The sequence below is a fragment of the Vidua chalybeata genome, chromosome 5 (genome assembly GCF_026979565.1).
Source record: "Vidua chalybeata isolate OUT-0048 chromosome 5, bVidCha1 merged haplotype, whole genome shotgun sequence".
NCBI classification, from domain to species: domain Eukaryota; kingdom Metazoa; phylum Chordata; class Aves; order Passeriformes; family Viduidae; genus Vidua; species Vidua chalybeata.
The window spans coordinates 59028436-59051291 of NC_071534.1; the positions used below are offsets into that span (position 1 = coordinate 59028436).

The 22856-nt window shown below is 40.0% G+C and overlaps 1 protein-coding gene across 1 annotated transcript in view; it reads right to left on the reverse strand.

Moving 5' to 3' along the window:
- The window catches only part of CDHR3 (cadherin related family member 3), a 34222-nt gene extending 15252 nt beyond the window's left edge, over positions 1 to 18970 (reverse strand). The window contains exons 1-10 of the mRNA XM_053943335.1: positions 18901 to 18970; positions 15938 to 16140; positions 11370 to 11538; positions 8968 to 9053; positions 7920 to 8014; positions 7712 to 7816; positions 3575 to 3723; positions 2078 to 2267; positions 1607 to 1775; positions 59 to 158 (exon numbers count right to left, since the gene is read on the reverse strand). Of these exons, the coding sequence (XP_053799310.1) occupies positions 59 to 158; positions 1607 to 1775; positions 2078 to 2267; positions 3575 to 3723; positions 7712 to 7816; positions 7920 to 8014; positions 8968 to 9053; positions 11370 to 11538; positions 15938 to 16140; positions 18901 to 18970 (1336 nt within the window). The remainder of the gene's footprint in view (positions 1 to 58; positions 159 to 1606; positions 1776 to 2077; positions 2268 to 3574; positions 3724 to 7711; positions 7817 to 7919; positions 8015 to 8967; positions 9054 to 11369; positions 11539 to 15937; positions 16141 to 18900) is intronic.
- Positions 18971 to 22856: the final 3886 nt, after the last annotated feature.

Genomic DNA, 22856 nt, shown 5'->3' on the forward strand with positions numbered 1-22856 from the left:
CTCTTCATACTGTTACAGCACAGAAAACCATGAAAAGAAATGTAAAGGAGATACTTGCTTGAGTAGTTAGGATGGGCAATATCTTGCACCCTGACAGTCAAAGTATAAACTTCAACTCCAGGATTAGCTGAGTTTTCTAGATCAATAGTTCTAGTCATCTAAATAGAAAGGAACAGAATCATATTTATACCTCCATACATGAAGTCACAGTACACATGATGACAATTACTCTCTTCAGCGTTCTGTAAGCGTGATTTGCCCCTTGGGTATATAGAACAGTTCTATAGGAATAACACAGACTAATAGGCAATTCCAGGATTGAATTCCAGGCTTTTTCTACATGCTTACACTTCTGCCAACAAAATTTATTCCCCTTTAGAGCAGAAAGTTTAATCATTTAGATGATAAGGTCTCGACCTTTTACCTAGTCAATTCAATTTATGCTGTCCTTTCTTGGCTCAACAAGGATCTGTGATTGCTAACAGCAATAGCTTGAGCTATTACCTGAGCTCATCCCTGCAGACATTAAAAAAAAGGTATCAGGTCCAGCCACAAGTGTTTGCCGAGGAACCAAGTTGTTACTAAATGGTGGCTCACACAGATTTAAATCCTAATCTTCTGAGCTCTCTACCTTGCTGTGGAAGCCTCAGAAACTTTGGGGCAACGGGACTAACACACAGGCATCCACTGCTCTTCAGGGAGATTCCTGGAGGAACAGGTTACTTGGTGTAGTCTGTTACAAGCCTTTAATCCCTGTACATACACAGGGATTAAAGGCCTGACAACAATCATATCCTGTGCAGGGAGGAAAATAATTTTTAAGTTGGCAGATGAAGCAGCTAAGGGCAGTTCTTACTGACAAGGAAACCTCAGTTCTAAAATTAAAGTAAACCATACAGAATCATTTTACTGCTCCTTTAGCACTCTCGTCTTTTAGGCAGAATGCCTGTTTTCTGTTGTTTCCCTTTTTCTGTACTTGCCCACAGGTTTTTTTTAAAAGCAAAAAAACAACCACCATTGCACATGTCCAGGAACTGGTGGGGTTCCGGCCAATGCAAGTTTGCCAGCAGCTATCAGCATAAGGAATCCATATTTTGACATGCAAAATCACAGAAGTGCAAATCCCACCACACTTTTGTGAAAATTTGCCACTCAACGTGATTTTACGATTCTGACCGGTTACTGAGTTACTGAGTGTGAGATTTCTCAAGTATTTAAATTCTTCATGCTGAATAGCAAGGATCTTCCACAGTCTGTCAAGAGTAAATGGGTATGAAATAGCATAAAATTTCTCTGGTTGTCCATATCAAAGTTGGTGCTTTATACTCCCTAAAAAAAGAAATTTTTTTAAATCGCATCTAGCACATTTATTTAAAACTGAAGAAAACGCTCTCTTCACTAAATTCTGTAGAATAATTAGAAAGCATCCTATCTAGGGGTATATAGTTCACAACCAGTCAAGACAGTCATTCTCCACATCACACCTACTGTGAAATGGATTATAGTAATTTTTTTCTTGTACAATAACTTTAAAATACCTGTTTTAATATTTCATAAATTGACTTCTCTAATGGGGTACTCTAACATAAAGCCACAAATGACTGACCACAAGTCTTCCAGACACAGTGGACTCCAGAGCAAAGTTATTGCTTCCAAAACCAGATAATCCAGTGAAAATAAATTGGTTGTTTGATGGATCAGCATCAATATCTTTACAGTAATTTCTAAGATCAACAAGAAATGTCTCAGGAGCTGTATTTTCATTTTCTTCTTTCCTGTTTAAAACAAAGACATTTCCCATCAAAGCAACTGATATTTCTCCTTTTGAACTCTTCATATATCACAGGCCAAAACATTGATTTACTTTTTAAGTGAAAGCCTATGTCTAAATATACTACCATGGAGGAAGCAACCCAGACACTGAGCCATGTGTTGTGATGGACAGCAGCCCTGTACAATGGGCAGGCTAAGATAAATGTCCCCTTGAGCCTCCAGCTGTAGGTCTGGGGATGTGCCATAGTATGCACACAGGTCTGGGGCAGCAAGACACCACCAAGGCAAGGAAGAGACTCCATACCTGAAGGCAGAAGGATGGCATTCTGGGGGGTTGTCATTGACATCGTCAATAACAATTGTGATCTCCATTTCACTGGCATTGCCACTGCCCGGGCTGTCCTCCACCCGGACCACCAGCGAGATGTTGGGATGGAGCCACAGTGGAAGCGCATCCCGGTCGATTCTCCCAGTCACCTGCAACACTCCAGTTGCTGTCAGAGAGCAGCCAGAAGTCAGACATTCACCATGGGGGGAAGCAACAACCGCTCATGGTGTACATGCAAGAGGGGAGGGCAGCTCAACAGAAAGGTAGCAGAATAAAAAGTCTGCTGTGCTGTGCAAATCATGGCTGGTTTAGTTACTTTTTTTAAGTGATGCAAAATGTCTCTGAACATTCTGGTAAGATTAATGGCTAGATACCATTGCTGAAAAATACACCTTAGGACGCCACAGCAGAGGGTTTTTAAAGCATTTCAGTTTCCCTTACTCTCAAGCTTCTGGTGCAAGCCAGAGTTGAGTGCGTTCACAGGGCATCAAGGACAACAAGCTGCTTAATGCCTGGGCTGTCCTTGCTCCCTAGCTAGTAAAACAGCTTCTCTTTCCACTGTTATCATTCAAGCATCCATCAGCACCTCCAAATCTACGCAGACATCAACAGAGCTGTGACAGACTGTTCCAAGTGCTCTGGTCAGCCACTCACTTCTTTTTCACTTCTGTTAGCCTCTGTCAAAAATAGAAGATTTTTATGGCACTCCCAGAGCACAAAGGAGTTAAAAGAACAGTGCATACATCCTCTGCATTTTGGAGTGTAATGAGGAGGAAGGTGGCAATACAAGGCCAAAGGGCATAGGGAATCCAAAGCATTTATGGATCATCCTGATCCCCTACAGCACTGTGTTGTGTGGCACTTCTTACAACTGTGATAAACAGTTCTAAAGCAATAGCAGACAAGGAGCAAAGCTGCACTGAATGCCAGCCCTGGAGGAAAAACCCCTGGGGAACAGATGTACAGACCCCGGAGAGCATGAAGAAGATAGGGTCACCATGAGAAAGAGGACTCTTTTGGATGGTCTTGCCTGAGAAGGGCCATGAATGGAACAATGAACTTGAGGTGTAGATTTGCTGAGCACCTCAGTGCTAGAGGAGATTTCAGACAGGAGGGAGGACATCATGGTCTAACTACCTGCAGATTTTTCAAGAGACCCAGAAGGGTCACTGCAGTCCTCAAAGACTGAAAATAAGTCAGCAACCTTAATTCCACCCAAGGAACTGTCACCCTCCAGCCACAAGTCAGTATTTGTTAAGAAGTCACCTTTGGTCTACTTTCTTCAAGATAGCAAGTCTTGGTCAGCTGACCAAAGAATTTCACCCTAATAAGGGACTGAGCATTCCTTATTGCTATAGGGAGCCACTAAATAATACAAATCTATTTAAAACTAAGGCAAAATAATTCCTCTAAAGTAGACAGTCTTTTTTTTTTTTTTTCAGATGTCAGAAACCATATTTTTATTTGTCTGACCTGGATTTATGGAAAAATGTCTGTTAGATGACTGGATGCTGTAGAAAAGTCTGCTGGGAGAACCTTCATCATCAGGATCTTTAGCTGTTATATTGGCAACAATGGTGCCTGGGCTTTGCTCCTCTGGAATCCTGTAGATTCTTTGTTTTCTACAAAATAAAATTCAGCAAAGCATGAATCTTGTTTGCAAGGGCAGCTGATTACAGACTTAGCTGAGAAGCCAACTGTAGCAGCAGAGCCATGGCACTGCTGGGCTCAGAGATGGGTATTTGCATGTCTGGATAAATATCCCAGTCATTGGTTCTGCCAGATGGACATGTAGCAGTAGCTGAACTGGCATGTGTTCATGAAGCATGACACAGCCACACAAGTAAGTATTCCTCCTCTGCAACTTTTCCACAGTAAAATCAATTTGACTTTCACAGAACCATGGAAGCTGAAGAGGTAGGAGGCCATTAAGTCATGCCATACATCTCCCTAAAGAGCCACCAGCTCATAAAGCCATTTCCTTTAATTCCCTCATTTTGCAAGAGAAAAGCAAAAATTACAATAAATAATGTAGTTAATCATCTTTTAGAATGAATGCTGGAGCCTTCTGGGGGGCAAGAGCGTTATAGAAAAACTGAATTGTCACTGCAGTAGGCAAAGGCAGGAAGGAGCACTCTTCTGGGTGCCTAACAGATGAACATGCCTCAAACTCCCAGCAGCATCTGTCTATCTGATGCATTTTACAATGGGAAAATGGTTCTCTACTGCTGCTGTTTGGTATGCCAGTGCTCCCAAATTTCCTATGAATTGAATTTTATAGGTGAGATATGGCCTGGCAGGCAATTGTGCAGGATTGCTTACAGTGGTTGCAGTTTGATGTTCACAGGGGTACTCAGGTGGACAATTTCAGTACTTGAACCACATATGAATATAGGCATGGGCCAGGACATAAAAATGGTGCAAGGAATTTCAGAAGACTGATTTATATTACTGAGGCACACACGAACTCACACACATCTCCTGATTCTAGAACTCAAAGGGAGTTGAAGGCCTTTGGGAGTTCAAAAAAACCATTAGAAGTATGTTTCAAGACTAAATACTTTTTGCATTTTTAAAACATCCTATACCACCACTTAGGTAATTGACTGGTCTGTAGTTCCCAGTACAGGAAGACACGAGTCCTTTGTTGTTCTTTGAAGACACACATCATGGGGCACTTAGCAATTGGAGCAGAGAATTGCAGAGACACGACAGAAGATCCCATGCCTAAGATCTCCACTTGTGATTTTTAAAATGGTTATGAAGACACACTGTCTTCAACTGTTCTGTCAGTTCATATGAAAAGAGGAAGGCATATAGGAGAGAAATCACATAGGGTTTTCCCAGTAAAAATACCTAACTTACAGCCAGAAGAAAATAAGGAGGTTATGAAGCCTGTTGTGTCAGTTATTTATGAAGTTTCTAGTCTTGGCATTGAAGCCCTTCCTTCCTTGTTCTACTGTTGCCTCCAGAGTCATGCAGAAGGAAACAGATCCCACCCACTCCCACAGCTCTAAGTGGTTTTGGCCCAAAGTAGGAAACTCCTAAACCCACTGGAACCCCAGCTCCAACCTCTCTGTGAACAGCAAACTCACCACAGCTCCACCCTCACAGCCCTACCAACACTTCTGCAACCTGGTCATTATCCCATCCCCACTAGATATTTTGGGAAGAAGTGGGGCATTATTGAGCATGCCCCCATAAGACAAAGCACCAGTACAGCTGGGGAGGAGCTGGGGCCACTTCCTACACAGCTGTGTCTGGGATGTGTCCTGTTGTCCATCTGTCTGCCACCTGCCAGTGGCTTTTTACAGGTTGGTTCAAGCAGACCTTTTAGTCACTGCAATGTAATTGCAAAGGAAGCATGTTTGTTTTCTTGTCTTCTCCTTTGTTTTCCTGACTCCACAAGTTTTTCACTGATTTTAACAGCAACAATTTCAAAAGGCTGAATGCCAAAGTAGTGTTGTGAACACCAAAACCAGATGTGCTTGCATATACTGAGGGAACAATTAAAAAGACCATTTGAAACTCTGTTCTTGACAGCTATGAATGGGGTAAAATAAAGGATGTTTGCTAACTCCTCAAGTTTCTCCAGCTCTTACCCCAGCACTAATTATCACAGTGTCAGACAGTACTCAGCCCCAGCATGCAGCTCGCATTGTAACAGGAGACAGGCCATACATGTGCATATTAAGGATAGATCATGAAGTGCAATTTAATCTAAAATCCTTTACAAACTGAGCTGCTCTTTTTGATCTGTAGTGTCAATTTAAAAGGGAGAAGATTCAAACAAATACCAGGCTCTATTTGTGCCATATAAGTCTTAGAACTTAGGTGTTACAGATTCTCAAGTCACTGCAGTTCTCACTAATTCAAACAAGTAAGTAAATATTTAAAAGAGCTCTTTTAGCACTCCAGACACAAGCATAAATACACAGAAATGGCAACATTAGGAGGGAATAATCGGTCTAGAACACAAGGGCAGACATTGGCACTGGGAAGAAGATTCCTTATGATGCCTTAAGTTTTAGCTTTCATATTTTCCAGATTCTATACTGCATTAGTGTATCACTCTGAGCTTCATGTAAAGTGTTAGCAAGTTCTCTTCACAGGGTGGTTAAACAAAACAATCCTTTTCCATCTTGCGAACCAAGGACACCATTGCAGCTTTAGGCCCCAAAAGGATAAAAACCAGCAAATTAAGGAGAGCAATCTGGGAGGATGGGACTTCATAACCTGAAACTATAATTGGACATATAACCCCAATATGTAAATGGACCAAAACTTATAAAAGTGTGAAAACTTGTGACCAGTTATCCATCTTGGGTGTAGCCTTGGCTGGGCTCTTGTACTGCCTAAGGTGTATCCTCTGAAGGCCTTTTAATGAATACCTACTTTATTCCTTTAACTCTGGCTAACCTCTGCTCCAGGTAGCCTCCCTTGCAGAAGTACAGTAACATGGAATGAGCTATTAGCATTCTTGTTTATTGCAGACATGGGGTTCAAGTATTAAGTAGGTAGCAAAAAAAAAAAAAAAAAAAATCAACAACAACAACAATTCATGCCTATTTCTAACATTTAATTCTTTTTTTTTTTCTTCAGATTCTTCACCCCTTTATCCATCCAGGTCTAAATCATTGGCCTCAGCCCAGGAGCCATGCATTGCTCTGGGTCAAAGCAACACCCAGAAGATTGTTCCAAACAAGTGGCTGGAACCTCCTGGCATGGCTCCAGGCGCTATCCTGTCTCCACTTTTGCAGAGATGGCAGGAGAGGAGCCATCATAAATATTCTCAAGAGGGACCTTGTAGAGTCTCACAATCAGGAGACACAATGACAGTGCCTTGAATCCCATCAATGTCTCATGCAAGTGACACAGATAAATCAACAACAGACTCAGATCAACTGTAATAATTGTCAAGCTCCTGCTTCAGAAACAACCGTCCATTGTGCTTTCTACAGCAAAACAGTCTGCTTGTAGCACATGCATATTCATTCCCATTTTCCCAAATTCTCAATATATCCTGACTCCATTAGTCTTCAAAAGCTATTTCTGACTTGTGTGTTATGACACAATTTCCTGCTTATGACACAGTAAGAGACAATGTTTCAAAGATCACCAGGATTGTTTACAAGTCTGTCTGGGAAGAGGAAGACTGATCAAAAGGGAAATCTTTTTATGTCTAGACATTTCTGCACGGATAAACACAATTATGGTGAAATGCACACCTGCATAAGGAGCAAACTCTATATGATTGTATTCACACCGGGTGAAATTAATCTCCTTGTCTGAACTTGTCCACAGATCTTTGCATAGCTTTAGCCTCTGTAAATGCTAATAAGTAAAACAAGCTTGTTTGGCTGCTCTTAGCATGAAGGCAGAGCCTGGAAAGCTTGTAACTATTAAGAATACAAATAAAAATAAATGAGGGACATTAGGACAAAGCTTTCCAGTATAAAAATAGGAATCATAGCAAAATTAAAATACTTTTTTCAGTTGTATTTTGTTGTCATAGTTATTTGCCCTTATGTTAAACCCTCCCACTGGTGCCAAAGCAGTAAACCTTGGAAAACACCTACATTTTGAATGCAATGGAAAATTTTTACTCACGTGGTAAAGTAAGGGCTTTCATCATTGATGTTAATTATATTTATCTTCACTGTTCTAGTTGAGTTGAGTCCATCTGGATCTGTCACTGTTACATTTAAAAAGTAACTGTTAAAAAGAAAAACAGAACAAGAATCATTCTGTGTATGTCAGAAAACGTTTCTCTGAATGCTCTAAGATAATAGGTCATGGGAATAAAATACATTCTCACCAATGTGGATCTTTTTCATAATCAAATTCTTTTGTGGAAAAAATGGCTCCACTTTCCTTGATTGAGAATGGCGCTGTTGCAGGGAGCAGTGAATACTGAAATGAAGAGAACAAGAAATTAGTCTTTTTATCTTTAAACATCCCTCCATTCATTCCTTGCCTTGTAGAACAGGGAAAGTTACAGAGGATCATGCACCACGCAAATAACCTGCAAAGCCACTGAGCAGATCTGTCCAAGGGTGTAACAGCATTTCTTTATTTGCAGCTTCCTATGCCTCAGATGTGTCAGGGGTTAGAAGGCACTGCCATTGCTTTCACACAAAAGCAGAGCTAAACCCCCACAGCTCTGCTTCCCTCACCAGCTCAGCTTGACTGGGCAAAGACTGAGGATAGACTTCAAGCTAATTGCTTTCTTGAATAACACTAAACATCAAAGTAGAATCTTCAGGTTCAGTTCTTGAATGTACTGTATTTTATAAGGCCGAACTAAATAAAAGCAAAGATACAACAGAATTCTTAGCTAAATGCAGTTACTTTTCCCAAGCTACCAACTTATCATTTTCCACAAGTTTTTCTGAATACCGAGAGTATATTCATATCAGCCAACACATTTTCATAACTGAAGGTCACAGTTGGTCCTGGGGTTGTCAAAAACCTGATATTCATACGCCTTGTAATTTCTCTACTGTCTCATTTAAAAGAATTTACGGTGTGATACAGAAGGTTAAAATTTTTATTTACTTTTAGTCACTCTTATCTACAAGAAACATTTTGTAAGGCTTTTTTAAAATTTTAAATTCACAATTTCTACTGTCTCTCTGATTAACTATATCAAATTCTGCCTTCAATATCCCTTAATTTTGGAAGGCTGAGAACTTAAAATATAGTTTGTGTCCAAGCATTAAGGATGCTTTTTCTTAGTTTAGTATTGAGAAGGTTTCCTTTTTTTCCAGATTAAACCTTTTCCTGTGTTTCTGATAAGGAAGGAAGTTGTTGAAAGATGATGGTAATTCACATTTCAGACACAGCAGATTATATAATCAACTTACTTTGAGTTTCGCATTTTCAGGATCAGCTGCATCAACTTGGTAAATGCATTCTGGAGGTTTCCTTTCCAACACATAGATTGTCACAGCTGCATGGATGTAAGACTCAGTGTTATCTGGGTTAAAGCAAAGGGCACAGCAGCAAAGAGACTGATGCATTGAAGCTGTCAGGATGTATTACTGCCTGCTGCATCTTCTCACTTCACAAGTATAACTCCAAAATCATCACAAAGGTCACAGATACTCAAAAGATAAAAAGAAACCAATTACATATCTGTAAACAGGCAACCACCATTGCAATATGAATTGTCCCTCCAAGGGAAAGTCTGATCTTTCCTTATGGCCTATCTTGAGTTGTTCACAGGTTATGGAGTAAATGATGCATTTGGGTTACATCTGTGGGGTTTTTTACCATGCAGATGGGAAGAAAACAGTTTGTGCAAGGTCCTCACCACCATCCCCTTCCTGTCCACACCCTGTGCCCTGCCAGGAGAGCTCAGAGCCTTTCCTCTTCATTTCTGCTTTTTGTTTACACCTGTGAAGCAGATAAGTAGTGGATGGTGTGCACTGACTTAAATGTTTTCTTTACTAAGGCTGATAATTCAGTGCAAGGTACGTTTCTTTCCATGCCAGGGATTCTCACAGCTGGGCTATCCTATACTGGACCACAGGCAACAGGCTCATCTCTCCTTGGGCAGAGCAATTAATAGGACAACAGATCATCAGATCACATTATTTGCTTTATGCCCTTTTGTGTCTGCTGGATCTGCTCTTTCTGGACTATTAATTTCCACTGTGACCCCTACTGACTGCTGCTCCTCATCAGAGCAGTGGGAATCCCAGAGCAGCATAATGAGTTGTTCCCAGAGGACAACAATATGAATACAAAGTTTAATGAGAGGGAGATGCTTTTTCATAAACAGCAAATGCGCAATTAGTGTCTAATTGTGGCTGGTACTGTTAACTAAAGCCACACAGTTAGACAGATCAGACATCTGTGCTCACCAATTTATGGCAGCTCTAGCTGAGAGTTAAGCTGATGCCTTTATTTGTAACAAGCTCCCACGTAGTGTGTTTCATGCTGTGTCGATCCCTCCAAGTGTCAGATTTAATTATTATTGGATTCCAATGGCACCCATGATATGCAAGACACCAGCTATACCGAGAAGATGACACAGCCTCTTCCCTGGGGGAAGATAATTTGCTTTACAAACTAAGTATTGTATGGAATCAGGGATGTCAATGTGCTCAGGAGGCATCAGTGAGGAGGGCTGAACGTGAGAAGGTTGCTCTGAACACGTCCCTGAGCAGCAGGCAAAAGTCAGGCTGCAGCCGGGATTCACTGCTCCAGTGTGGTCAGTGCAGACCTGCAGCCAGCTCTGAATACCTGCCACAAAGGGATCATAGTTTAGTATTTTCAGATTTTTTAAAACTGAATGTTGAAGTAGGCTTGGACATACAGTGTTGTTAGGTCAGCAAGTCTTCAAACAGTACTTTATGGAATAAACTGAACTGTTCTGTCTGCATGTGAACACATAATAAACAAATCATTATATTCTGATGCATCTGGTACCATTTTTGCAGGTCTTCTTCATTAGTAAATAAGCAAGGTAAGATCTCTTAGAGAGTAAAACAGTTATTTCCCATCCTCTCTATCAATGGCAGTGTCACTCACATCAGGTACAGCCAAGCCTGCAAAGCCTGCACTGGCCACAGCTGCAGTCCAGGCTCTCCAGCCTCATTCCCAAGGCTACTGCACATTCCTCCCCCTTGCATCTTTGCCCCTGGTCTAAAAGTCAACATGCAGGAGACATAATTCTCTGCCTCTTTCCATTTGTACCACCATAGATCACAATCTCTGAGGTCTCAATCTTAAGACTGTTTTTCAACTTAATTTCTCATGTGAAGGTGCAAATGCAATATGCAGATATAAAACATCTACAAAGGAAGGTTTTTATGGTTTTCCCACAGAAATTCTTGCACATACAATATGCACTTGTTGAAATTTATCTTGCTGATCCAAATCAGTTCAGTTTTCATCAAACTACAGAAATATGTACCCATACTCAATGGCTATAATCCCAGCAAACTCCAATTTTCTAACTTAAAAAAAATATGTATTTATTGGTATAATTTTTTCTTTTAATTCTTCAGCTGCTTCAAAATGACTAAATAATTTTTAAACAAAATTTCAAGAAAAATAAAAGGGCATTTCCAGAGATGAAACATACCAACTCTTAGTGTAAAACAAAGCTCTGATAAAAACAGTGTCCTGTTCATCACTTGTTTTCCTAAAGGAAAATTCCTAGACTACTTTACCTACAGGCACTATATGAGCTCAATTTTTTTAAAGTCAATATCATCTTTTCAAGTATTGTTCTTTTCAAATTCTACTATTATCTTACTTTGAAATGCCATATTTCCTTGAAATGCAGGATGCTCATTTTTATCTGTTATGTGAATAGTCAATATTTTAAGGTCAGTTCTTCCAGCTGTATCTTCAACAAAAATCTGCAAATCAAAGCTCTTTGGCATAGTTTCATAATCTAGGACAGGGTTTCCAGTGGTAATAACCTGAAAATAAAAGATTATTATTAGCACATGATGCAAGAAATGAAACTTATAGTCCAAATGAGCAAATACAAATAAAGGGACACTTTCAATCAGTAAAGAGTGAGTGTTTAAGATGATCTTTTACTTGTTGGCACATTTCCCATCAGTGGCAAAAATGTGACAGAAACAGAGTAAAGAGACCAAAATGTTGTGTGGCTTCATGGAGTAACTCAAAGATCTTTTGTTCAAGGAGTAGTTTGAGGAGGAGACAGCTCTGAAGAAGCTGCCCTGCCTCACAGCTTTTTCTTCAAGTTCAGGACTACATCTTGCAGGTACGTGCCTGTTTCAAGTGTTTTCCTGTCCACATCATGCTCCAGGAGCATTCAAGGTATGCTGAGACTGAGAATTTGGAGGATGCCTTGCAAGACACAAGGGCAGCTTCATTTTTCTGTGAATTAGAAACATGAGGAGGAAGATCTTTTCCTTGAAATAAAGAGTGTGGAGGCAGGAGATCATATAGTCTAGCAGCTACCAGAATCTTCCCTGTGCAACCTGTATCTGGGAGAAGACTTGCAGGAAAAGCACAAAAGAAGGTAGCTTCATGGGTACATTGGCTGAGAGAGGCATCAGAATTGTTTAGGGAAAATGCTGAACTAACTGAAAAAATAACCTAGGCCTTGAGTTTTGCAAGATTGATAAGGAAAAAATTTGGTTTATTTTGTTTTGGGGATTATATTTCAAAGGCTTCCAGCTCTGCATATTGCCTCAACACAGAATATGTACTAGCGCAAGACTGACATTCTTTGAGAAAAAGTAAAATGCAATTATTCTGGATTTAGGATGAGTCTCGAGCAACAGGAGGATGCTGAAAGTTGTATGCCTCAGTCTTCACTGCTGAAACCAATAGATCTTTCCTTTCATGGACAAGAAAGGAAAAGGTGACAGTTTAGTTTTTTGTGTGGCTAACAAACTGTGAAACTTGAACACAGTAGCAGGGTGCTGTGAAACTGGGAAGGAAAACTGTTAGGGCTCATGAGTGTACGTGACAAGTAGCATGTCAGTGTATTTACAATACTGCACAATAAACGAGGCTGAAGAACATGCAGAAACAGAACAACAAAATAAATTCTTGGGTTTAGATGAGATGCTGTGGGCCAGAGGACAAACACAAAAGTGATGTTAGCACAGTTAGAAGACAGAAGTCAAAATAGAGACAAATAACAAAGAGTCGGAGGGGAGTGAAGAGAAGCACAAATGTTTTGTGCCTTCTGGTACATAAAACAGCTTCTGTCTGGAACCTCATGGATCTTTTTGTTACAATACTGCAGGAGAAAATAACTGTGTCCTGGATGGTCTCCTCTCCTCCTACTGTACAGATACAAGTTTCCCATAAAAGTGATGCTACCACAGAAGAAACATCCTAAAAAGCTTGTCACAACAGTGGAAAGCTTGATGTTCGAAATGAATGTTCGATGGAGATCTAAATACCATAAACACATACAATGAATTCAACATTTTAAACTGTCCAGGTCTAAGCAGAAGTTATGTGTTCTGGAGATCATCCCTCCAGTTCACAGCCAAATATTTTCATTAGTTCTGTGACTACAGCCAGACTAAATGTGCCTAAATACACATCTTCCACCCTCCTTTATAAAGGCCTTGGAAGTGAAGATGTGAATCTAAATGGTCTTTTTCTAGGTTGTCTTTGAACCTTTTTGGGTTCAGCCCACTGGTGTAGGCTGTGAGCCAGAATTCACCTTTCCTTCAGGTAGGAGCAAAGCTTACTGATAAAGGCAGGACTGCACACACTTGAAGCAGCTGCAGGCTTCATGAAAGGGGATCTAGAGTCACCCCTAAATTGTCTATCACTCATTCCACATGAGAATTTCACTGCTCCGAGCTCCACCACCAATATATTCAGAGAGCACCACTAAGAGCACCCAGGTAGTTTCAGGCAACATCAGTTTTTTATGCATTCCACACATCTTCTGCTCTTGAGAACCTTCAAACAGGAGCAAGGTGAGGAGAAAGGGACAGGACTGAAATCTCAGAAACTGTTACTTTCTCAGAAGTCTCAAAATATATCAAGAAATGTGATATTGCTTTCTGCTGCTGCAACAGGACTAAATGCACTTCATAAATACTGAAAAGCCTATTCTAGCAGGTACTTAGCTAATCTCATAATTCATTCATGAAATACTGCCTTTTTCTATATCTTAACAAAGATTTAATGGCAGCAGGTAGAGCTGAGGTGTCTGGTTTTGGATCAGATCACTTTTGTGAAATACTGTACAGATCTGCTACAAGTATAAGTAATTAAAAGTAGCAATCTTCATCAAGTAAATTAACTAAGAACACCCATGTATTTATCCTTGCTTTACGAGTTGTAATTAGAATTCCTCTGCTAATTTGCAGAATTTGTATGTAGATCGCTTTGTGATTTTTTCATGACTGATATTCACTGGCTCAAACTCTTTGTTCTACTCCTCCAAGTGATGTAGGAAACGTTGAAAAAAGCAACAGTTCAAGCAAAACATAGAAAGGTTCAGAGGCCATTCTGGTAATGTGGCTGTGGTATGAAATGGATAGAATCTGGCACTTTAGAAGAAGCAGTCTCCAGTCTCCAGCTTTTTTGGCCATCCATTTTCATCCTTGTGTCACCCTCCACTGTTCTAGGACAATAATTTCTCCATCATCCTCGCCATAAAAAAAAAAACAACTTTTTGTCTATTATTTTTCCTCCTTATTAACTTCTCATTCCCACTCAACAAGCAAAAATATAAATTCTTGTGCATCATAACATAAAGATGGCATGGGACAGGAGCAAGCAGGTATATAAAAGGACTACGGTTTTTTTGGCAGCAGAAGGGATCACTTTAATTCAAAATGCCAAAATAAAGCTTAGGAAGGGAGTCCCTACATTATGGATTCTCTGTCAGCCAAGCCAGTTTTAGGGATGTATCCATTTGCTTCTGATTGTTACACAGAAGTCAAGGAAGGAGCATGAAGCAGAGTTCAAGGAGGCTTAGGTTAGATATCAGGCAAATGTTTTTCACCCAGAAAGTGGCTGGACACTGGAACAGGTTCCCCAGGGAAGTGGTCACAGCACCATGCCTGGCAGAGTTAAAGAAGTGATTGGACAATGCTCTCAGGCACGTGGAGTGATTCTTGGGGTGTCCTACATAGAACCAGGAGCTGGATTAGATAATCCTGAAGGAACCCTTCCAACTCAGCATATTCCATAATTCTATGATTCTATGATCTCTTCAGCTGACCCAGTCCAGGTATGTGTACAGTCCCACCCTATGCTTCACAGGTGAAAGAGGGCTTTTTTGAGAAGTTTTTAAACCATTTCACTAACCTGGCTGAGGAGTAGTAAAGAGCCATCAGAGTTGGCACAAGTGAACTTCGTGCTCTGCTGGGAGGCTGGAGAATGGGAGCCACAGCAGCTCCCTGCAGGCTCATCAAATCCATGAGCCAATACCACCCAGGGCCACAGCCTTACTTTTTCCAAATTTTCTCCCAGAAACACCAGCAAAGAGAGCAAGAAAAGAGCTGTTGTATCAGTCCTGTGAAAACCTGAACTTCCTTGGAAACACCCAGAAAAGGATATTCAAACCACCTTTTTAAGACTCTGCACCATTTCTATCTGTATCTATTAAAGCCACCCTTCAGTGTCACTGTTCAGGCTCAGATGTACAAGCAAGTTGCAATGGGATGACAAGTTATCATGCATCTGAACACTCATTGCCTGTGACAAATGTGAGCTAATACTTGCTGATTTATTAAACAATGAAAATCAGCTTGAAGTAACGGAAATTGCTCTGCATTTGCCACAGGACAAGAGCATGCAATGGATAGAGACAGGTCACAGATGTACGGAAGGGTGATAACTTCTGTATCAAGATAACGTCCTCATGTGTCACGGCCTTTGTTCAGAATTAAAAATTATTTTGGTCTAATTCAGCTTCATTTATTTTGGAAGTGAGACAAATTAATTTTAATTCTTAAATTCTTGGTGAGAGTGGCCAAACAGAAGCTGTATGTGGTTTAACTAAGGCATTTTCATTTCACAGTGACTTCATACATATTAAGCTGAAAAACTTTGTATAAAACCTCAAAACAGAAGCGGATTCTCCACGTTCTTCTTCACCTCTTATTTTCTCAAAATCACATTTTTTCTATCACAGAATTAATGGAATTATTGTGATGAGTGATTTTTCCTAGATGCAATTAAAAATCATAATTACTATTGCTATTCATCTGTCATATCTATTACAGCATTTTTGAATACTACCACAGTCTGTATTTAAAATTCTCTTCTGATTAAAAGATGAGACATTGTGCTCTGTCAGTGCTCAGTAATCCAGGAAACATCAGCCTACAACTGAAAATTACTCAAGTTAAACTTAAAACTCACCCTGAATTCAAGATCTCCTTTTGATTCAATGTCAAAAGCTTCTGTGAGCGGATTTGAATTTACTATGGTAGGAAGAATTGCAACACCTTCAGAAGCCAATGGAGAAAGAGTCACATTAAAGTTATAGACTGCAACACCAGCTGCTGAGTTTTCTTCAACAGTGATTGTTGCAGGTAAGCCCTTAAGCAACTGGGATCTTCTTCCTGCAGATGCAAATGAACATAAAATTACTTGAGCTAACAAGTACACAGCTTTTGTCAAGAGCTGTCATTAAGGAACATAAAATGCTCTGACTCTCTTTTTACCTATGAATGGGGGCTTATGGTAGTAAATCCAGTGTTAATGGCAAAAGAATCCATCTTTTCTGTAATTCAGTCCTATAGTGTTGTCATCTAGAGTAGTCATTGTTAAAGTATTATTTTACTGCATCATTTGTCTTCATATATGTCTTTATACAGAAGCAAAGAAACCCAAAATTTTCTATTTTTTAATTTTGCCCCCTGTACTAATTAGTGCCTCTGTTCACTGTTACATCAAGAAGTACCTTGAATCACACAGACCCAGATACTAAAGAAGCAATGTTTTTTTGTGGACTGCACTATCTGCAGCACCTATGTCCTCCATTTTCCCTCTTCTATTTCTTTCTATGGCAGCTGTGTGCAAGCCTGGCTCTTGAGTAGTGTGAGTCAGTAACAATTTCAGGAGTGGCACTGTCATGTCTCCTGCTTTGAGCGAGGAAGAGCAACCTGGAGTCTTTGGAGAAGATGCAGGCCCACAAAAGCACACTATGGTTCACACTATGGAAGCTGCCTGTGTTGGTGAGGCATCCAACAGATTTGCACAAGCTCCTCGTTTGTCCAGACCTCTGGACTCCCCAAACAAACTTTTTGCTTTCTCTGTCATTTAGCTTCAAGTTTTTGGTATTTTTGACAAAGGTCTGTTGTGCTTCATCTTATGAAGAGTGTCTAGAAAACTTAAATCAGGACTGCTTTTGAAACAACACTTCAGTAGTCTCACATCCCTGAACCAGCAGTGTACCCCAACACCACACTAGGGCAGGGCTGACTGTTGCTTGGGGATGGATGCTTCACTGGCTCATCTGAAACACTCTCCAAGAAAGCTGGCTGTGTTCAGCCAAAATTCCTACACACTCTGTGCCAAGAGGGAGACAGATAGTGCCCACTCAAGGGCCTGGACAGGCTCTTCATACACCAGCAATTACTGTAGCAAAAGCCCCATTAAGTCTTTTTTTTTTTTTTTTTTTTTTTTGGCTGCAGAGTTGCAAGGCGAAAAGCTGCTACAGGAACTGGTCTGAGACACTTGGAGCTGCAGCCTAAGGGCCCCTCCACAGCTGCATGGAGATTCACATGATCCCACACTGCAAATACAGCAGGTTCATGAGTCATTGATCCAGCTGGGATTATTCTGGCATTTATGGAAAAAATGACATTGGAGATACTCTACAGGTACAGGGGTGGGATGTGGGAGCCTGTGAAGTGGGAACTGCCTGAAAGAGTTAATCTGAACAGGTCAATCTGACACCCTGTTAGGACTGAGCTCAGCTGAGCTGTTACTGATTTATGTCAGCAGGAGCAAGATACAGTGAAGGACTAAGTTTTTATTACTGTTATTACAGATTCTGGAAAACATCATCAACAAAAATCACCCATGCAAATGAGGCTAGGCTGAGAGAGGCTTCTGGAGGTACATTTCCATAAGTGGAGCTGAACTTCAAATAAAATCTCCTGTGGACAGTACTTAATAAATTCAGCTCACTCATCAAGCCACAGTTCATTAATGGAAATCATTTCTAAAAACAATGAAATAATTTTCAGTATTTAGAAGTGTAGAAAGGAATTGCTACTTTTGTATTATGTCCAAGGATTGCATTGGCTGCTTATTCAGAATTTGTCTTTCTAAATCAAAAGTTCTAACTTCTTGCTCTTTATTTTTAACTGAAATTTTAGGTGCTGCATCTGAATGGCTTCTTCTTTTTCCAACCAGTTTTACAAAAACTCTCCTTCCATATTTACAAATCCTTTCTTACCTCTTTACTTTGTAGAACAAAATATTTCTGAAGCAATTTAACACATTATCAGAATTATCAATGACAACCATTGACAAATAATGAGTCCGAGACAAAGCAATCATGAGATTATTTTGGAGAAGTTTATTTATGTTTAAAACTTATTTATCTGTGATGTGTCAGTCTTTAGACTGTGCTTGAGTAACACCTTCAAGATTTTCTCTGTCCACAACCACGCAAGTTAGAAAAATGCTATTTTTCAAAGAAAGCTGAAAATGGCAGGCAGTTTCTTAATCACAATTTTGGGAACATCAGGAAAACCACTGAATACTGACAGGTTCCTGAGGGATGGCAGAACTCTTACAGTTCCTTGAGAGCAAAATAACCCTACCTAAGCAGGAAGCTTACAGCAACACCAGTGCTTCGTGTGCCGTGCAGACTTCAGACAGTTTGAAGATCTACCAAGTTGCTAACGTGCAAATACTCATACTGGCAAATCTCCCATGTATTTACACCAATCAAAGTTAATTATGTTATACTACTAATATTGTCCACAACTTTCTTTCTGTTTGGTCCTGTTTGGTTGCTTTTACTTTATCAAAGAGAAATTTTATCAATATATGAAAGGAAGATACTGGAGTATAACTATCAGTTATTGTTTCTTGAAGAGCTGACCTCCTTTCCCACTCCAGTGCTGTCACACTGTGGCTATTAGAAATGACGTGCCTCATCCAAAAAAGAGTTTTAGCAAAGAGTCATATTCTCTTCATTATATGCTGTAACCACAGAGTCCAATCCATTTCAGTAGGAAACTAATTGTTACTTGATTTTTCCCATCTGTGTCTGATCCCTAAATATGTATTATAAAGTTCCCTAGAGAAAGCATAACAGCCAACAGTGTTCTAATTTTAGCAGCATAATGAAATCATGTTCTTACCAGATACTACTTCCAGCAAAATTAGGAAAAGAAGCATGTTCTTCATTGTCTTTGTTACCCTGTCCTTCATGTTCCCAGGATGCAAACTGAAGGAAGATCACAGTATATTTTCCCCAGTTTACATCAGCTTCACCAAAATTCTTCCTCTTTTTCATGTTGTGCAGTGAGAAATGAAACAAAGGGCCCGTGTCTCTAAGGGAGTTTCCAAACACTGTCAGCTTGTTTGCTTGTCAGGGAACTGCTCCTTGCTGACACTTCATTCACAGCCCTGGTCCATACTTGGGAAAACAGTCATTAATTGTCCTTTCACTATAATTATCTTATTCATTGAAGCATTATGAAGAGAATCTAGTATGTTTTAAATCTGGAAATACCATGATGCTTTCACCACTCTGGCAATGAGGTGCTTCACTTACCAGAATCAAATACTCATGTTTTTAACCCAAACCAAGAACCTGAAGTTTTTTTAATTTCTGACTACCAGAGAATCATTCAGAACACACATGCTGTAGTATTTGGAGGTGAGACATGTGTACATGATGAAGTTTGTACATGATGCAGCTGTGCTGTAGCTGTCTCAGAAACAGCATGGGCCCATGGACCCCCACAGATTAGGCATTAGATTAGGCATTTAACTTGCTAGCCCACAATACAACAAATTTTTTTTTTTTTTTTTAACTAAGGACAGTCCTGGTGTTATTTCATGGAGCATAGGAGAGAAGTGACACGAATACTGGAACTGGATGCAATATAGGAGCATTAGAATTGAGTCACAGAATAATTTAGCCTGGAAGGGACCTCTGGAGGTCACCTAGTCAAATATCCTGCTCAAAGCAGGCTTAATTAATTCAGGTTGCTCAGGGATTCATCTAGTTGATTCTCAACACCTCTGCACAAATTTAGCAGCTCTGCTAAGAGACAGAATTTTGAGAGTCAGATTTGACACAGCTGTGGAGAAACCTGACTGATTTGTGACCTAAGCTGGCATCTCTAGATGTTTCTGCACGACCTTCTGTGGTTGTCCCACTGAAAACTGACAGTAGCTCAGAAAGTTGGTCCTTTGCTTGTGTGTTTTGTGTAGCATGAGCATGTTAATTGAACATGCTGAACATGAGCAGCCAGTTTAACACCAGGGCAGGCATTGCCTATGCTTGCTGCATTCACACCTCAGGCTACGGTACCAGAGGATTCTGCTGACACAATGGACCTGGAAAAGATGCGTCAGTAAAGCCTACTGGTTGGAACTGAACCATACCTACATATCAGATACTGATTTGAGGAATCATTAGAAATACTCATTTTATGGCTAATCTGCATCTATTTTAAAGTCCTTCTAGGACCCTGTAATGTTTTAAAGCAGATGTGGCCACACAGTATCGTTTTGGAACACAACCTGTAGTACCAAGGAAGCTGATCTTCCTTTGTCCCAGGAAATGTGTGCCTAGACTTCACATTAGTAAAAAAAGTGTATGGAAAATCTCACTCTCAAATGATCTAGTTATGATGATAATAATGTAAATATATTTATATTGTAAAAAAATTCTAACCTGTCCCTTTACCTACCAGGTCTTTGCCCATCCCTTCATATGCATTTCCTGAGTTCACAAAGAAACTTTGATCTGACTGAACACCTCACAAAGATGAGGTCTGTGTGCACAGGCATGAATCAGGCTTGTACAATGTCATGTCTTGTACAGTCATCTTCTACCAGAACACTGTAAAACTGCTGCTATCTTTATTCCCTCATTTTAGTTGTAATGTGTAATCTATCCCATTATAAGCCTGTTTCTTTAAATCTTGAAAAAACTATAGAAACATCTGAGATAAGCTTCAAAATCTTTCAGATACGTTTCTAAATTTGTTTAGTATCTACTTTGAAGGATAGGACTGATTCTGTCCTATGGTCTGGATAGCCAAGCCTTCTCCAGAACAGATGTCACAATTTTATCCTTTATTTTCTTACTTTTCTTCTTAAGCTGGGGTTTGGTGAGGAGGAGACAGGATTTGGTTTTGGTGTGGCTTGAGGTGTTTTTTGTTCCTATAAATATATTTCTCAGCTTCTTTGTTTCGATCGTCCTTCTGACAGTGTACACAGATCTACTTTCAGCAAGGATTCAAAGTCCATAAACATAAACCAGACACTATTTATGATACAGACACTATAGAGAGATATAGGAGACATGTATGGGAAAGGCATTAGGAATGTACACGTGCTTGAAATGCTAGCCTGTCCCCAACTTCACCTGGAAATGCAATGGGTAATTGTTTCAGGTACTAAGTGAATACCCATGGAGTAGTTAATTTCTGCTTTCCCTCTAAATATGTCTCCAGGACTTTCAAGTAGTTCCTGTTAAGCCTCATGGTTCAAGGATGTTGTGAGGAGACTGTAAAGGTGACCATGGAAATGAGGAGAGAGCCAAGCAAGCATGCAGGAAGGGGAGTGTGGAGAGCAGCTCATATGGGTGGAGTAAGGGTGAGCAGAAAGGGCTCTGGCTCTTTCTTCTTCCTTGAGTCACTAATTACTTTCCTTAGATCCCTCATTTCTTGTATTCCTCCAAGTGGATTTCTGTGGTTCTCTGATTTCACCTGCCAGGCTGTGAGGCATGAAGTGAAAGAGCAGCCAGAATTAAAAGAGAGCTTAGAAGAGTTTGAAAATCAAGTAGAGAAAAGCATACGAGCTGGTTAGGACCAGGTGAATTAGGAAAAGGTGAGCAAGGCAGAAATTCACTGGCAAGTCTAGCAACAGCAGCACTTACACTGCAAGGAGGTCAGGAATGAGCTTCCTGGGAATATAAAGCAACTAGATGAAGAGAGGTCAAGGCAACACAAGCAAGAATATAACTAGGGAGTTTTCAGGCAAAATAGAGGGAAGATTAATTTTGGAGCAAATGAAGAGGACAAAAAAAAAGTTTTCATAATTCTCTGGTTTTCAAGATGATTTGCAACTTTATTTGGGTGCTTTGGAGCAAAATAAAATGCACTTATGAAAAAAATGTCTTCCGGATAATCAGGTTAGGTGGAGAATATGAGGAAGATGCAACTCAAGAGATTAAAGAATCTTGGTTCCAAGGACAAGATCAACTGATGGGAGTATGATAGAATGCACTGGTCTTAGGTTGGGATGCAAAGAGAAAGAACATGGGAACTGAGGGATATGAGGTGGGAAAGAGCAGATCATGACATGTGAGCTTCCAATAGCCTGTCCTCAGGGAAATGAGGGATTTCAACAGAGGCCAGCTTTAGAGTAGTAGTCTATTTGCATAACAAAATGTGCAGGTTCAGGATGTTCAATTGTTTTCTATGCATTTAATTCTCAATTGACTTCCAGTCTGTCAACATGAAGGAAATGTTCTCCTACTTTTCAAACACATTTGGGTTCAAGACATAATTCTCCCATTAATGGTTATTTCAGTCAGAGTAGTGGCTCTCTTCTCTTTAGCCAACTCATGAGAAAGTAGACATTTTACTATCACTGTGGTAATTACTGACCAAAAATTAAGCAGCCTAAGGAGAATTTTCATGCACCTGATCCAAACTCGGTTTATGATTATTTATTATTGTTGTTTCATGAATTAAATTACTGGGATTGTCAGGTTTTATTTTCATTTCCTTTCTCTTTAAACATTACAGCTTCTTCATCCACTGCCTTGGTAACATTTCCTAAAATATTAAAACAGTACCTTAGCATCCTATGCCAGAAACTTATGCACCGTTTCCTTCGATTGCTCAGCTAAAGGTTTCCTCTGTACCATTTCTGAGTGACAAGAACAAACTAAAAGTCATAGAATACTAGCCATGCTACCTTAATCTCACCTAATGCAATCCCCCCCTAGCTAGGTCAGTAACCCATACAATCATGAAAAAAAGTCCCAGGCAGGTATTTTTCTAGCACTGACTTAAAAACACATAACCCCCTTTAGTCACTCCCTTGACAATTAACTTGAAGTGTTTGTTAA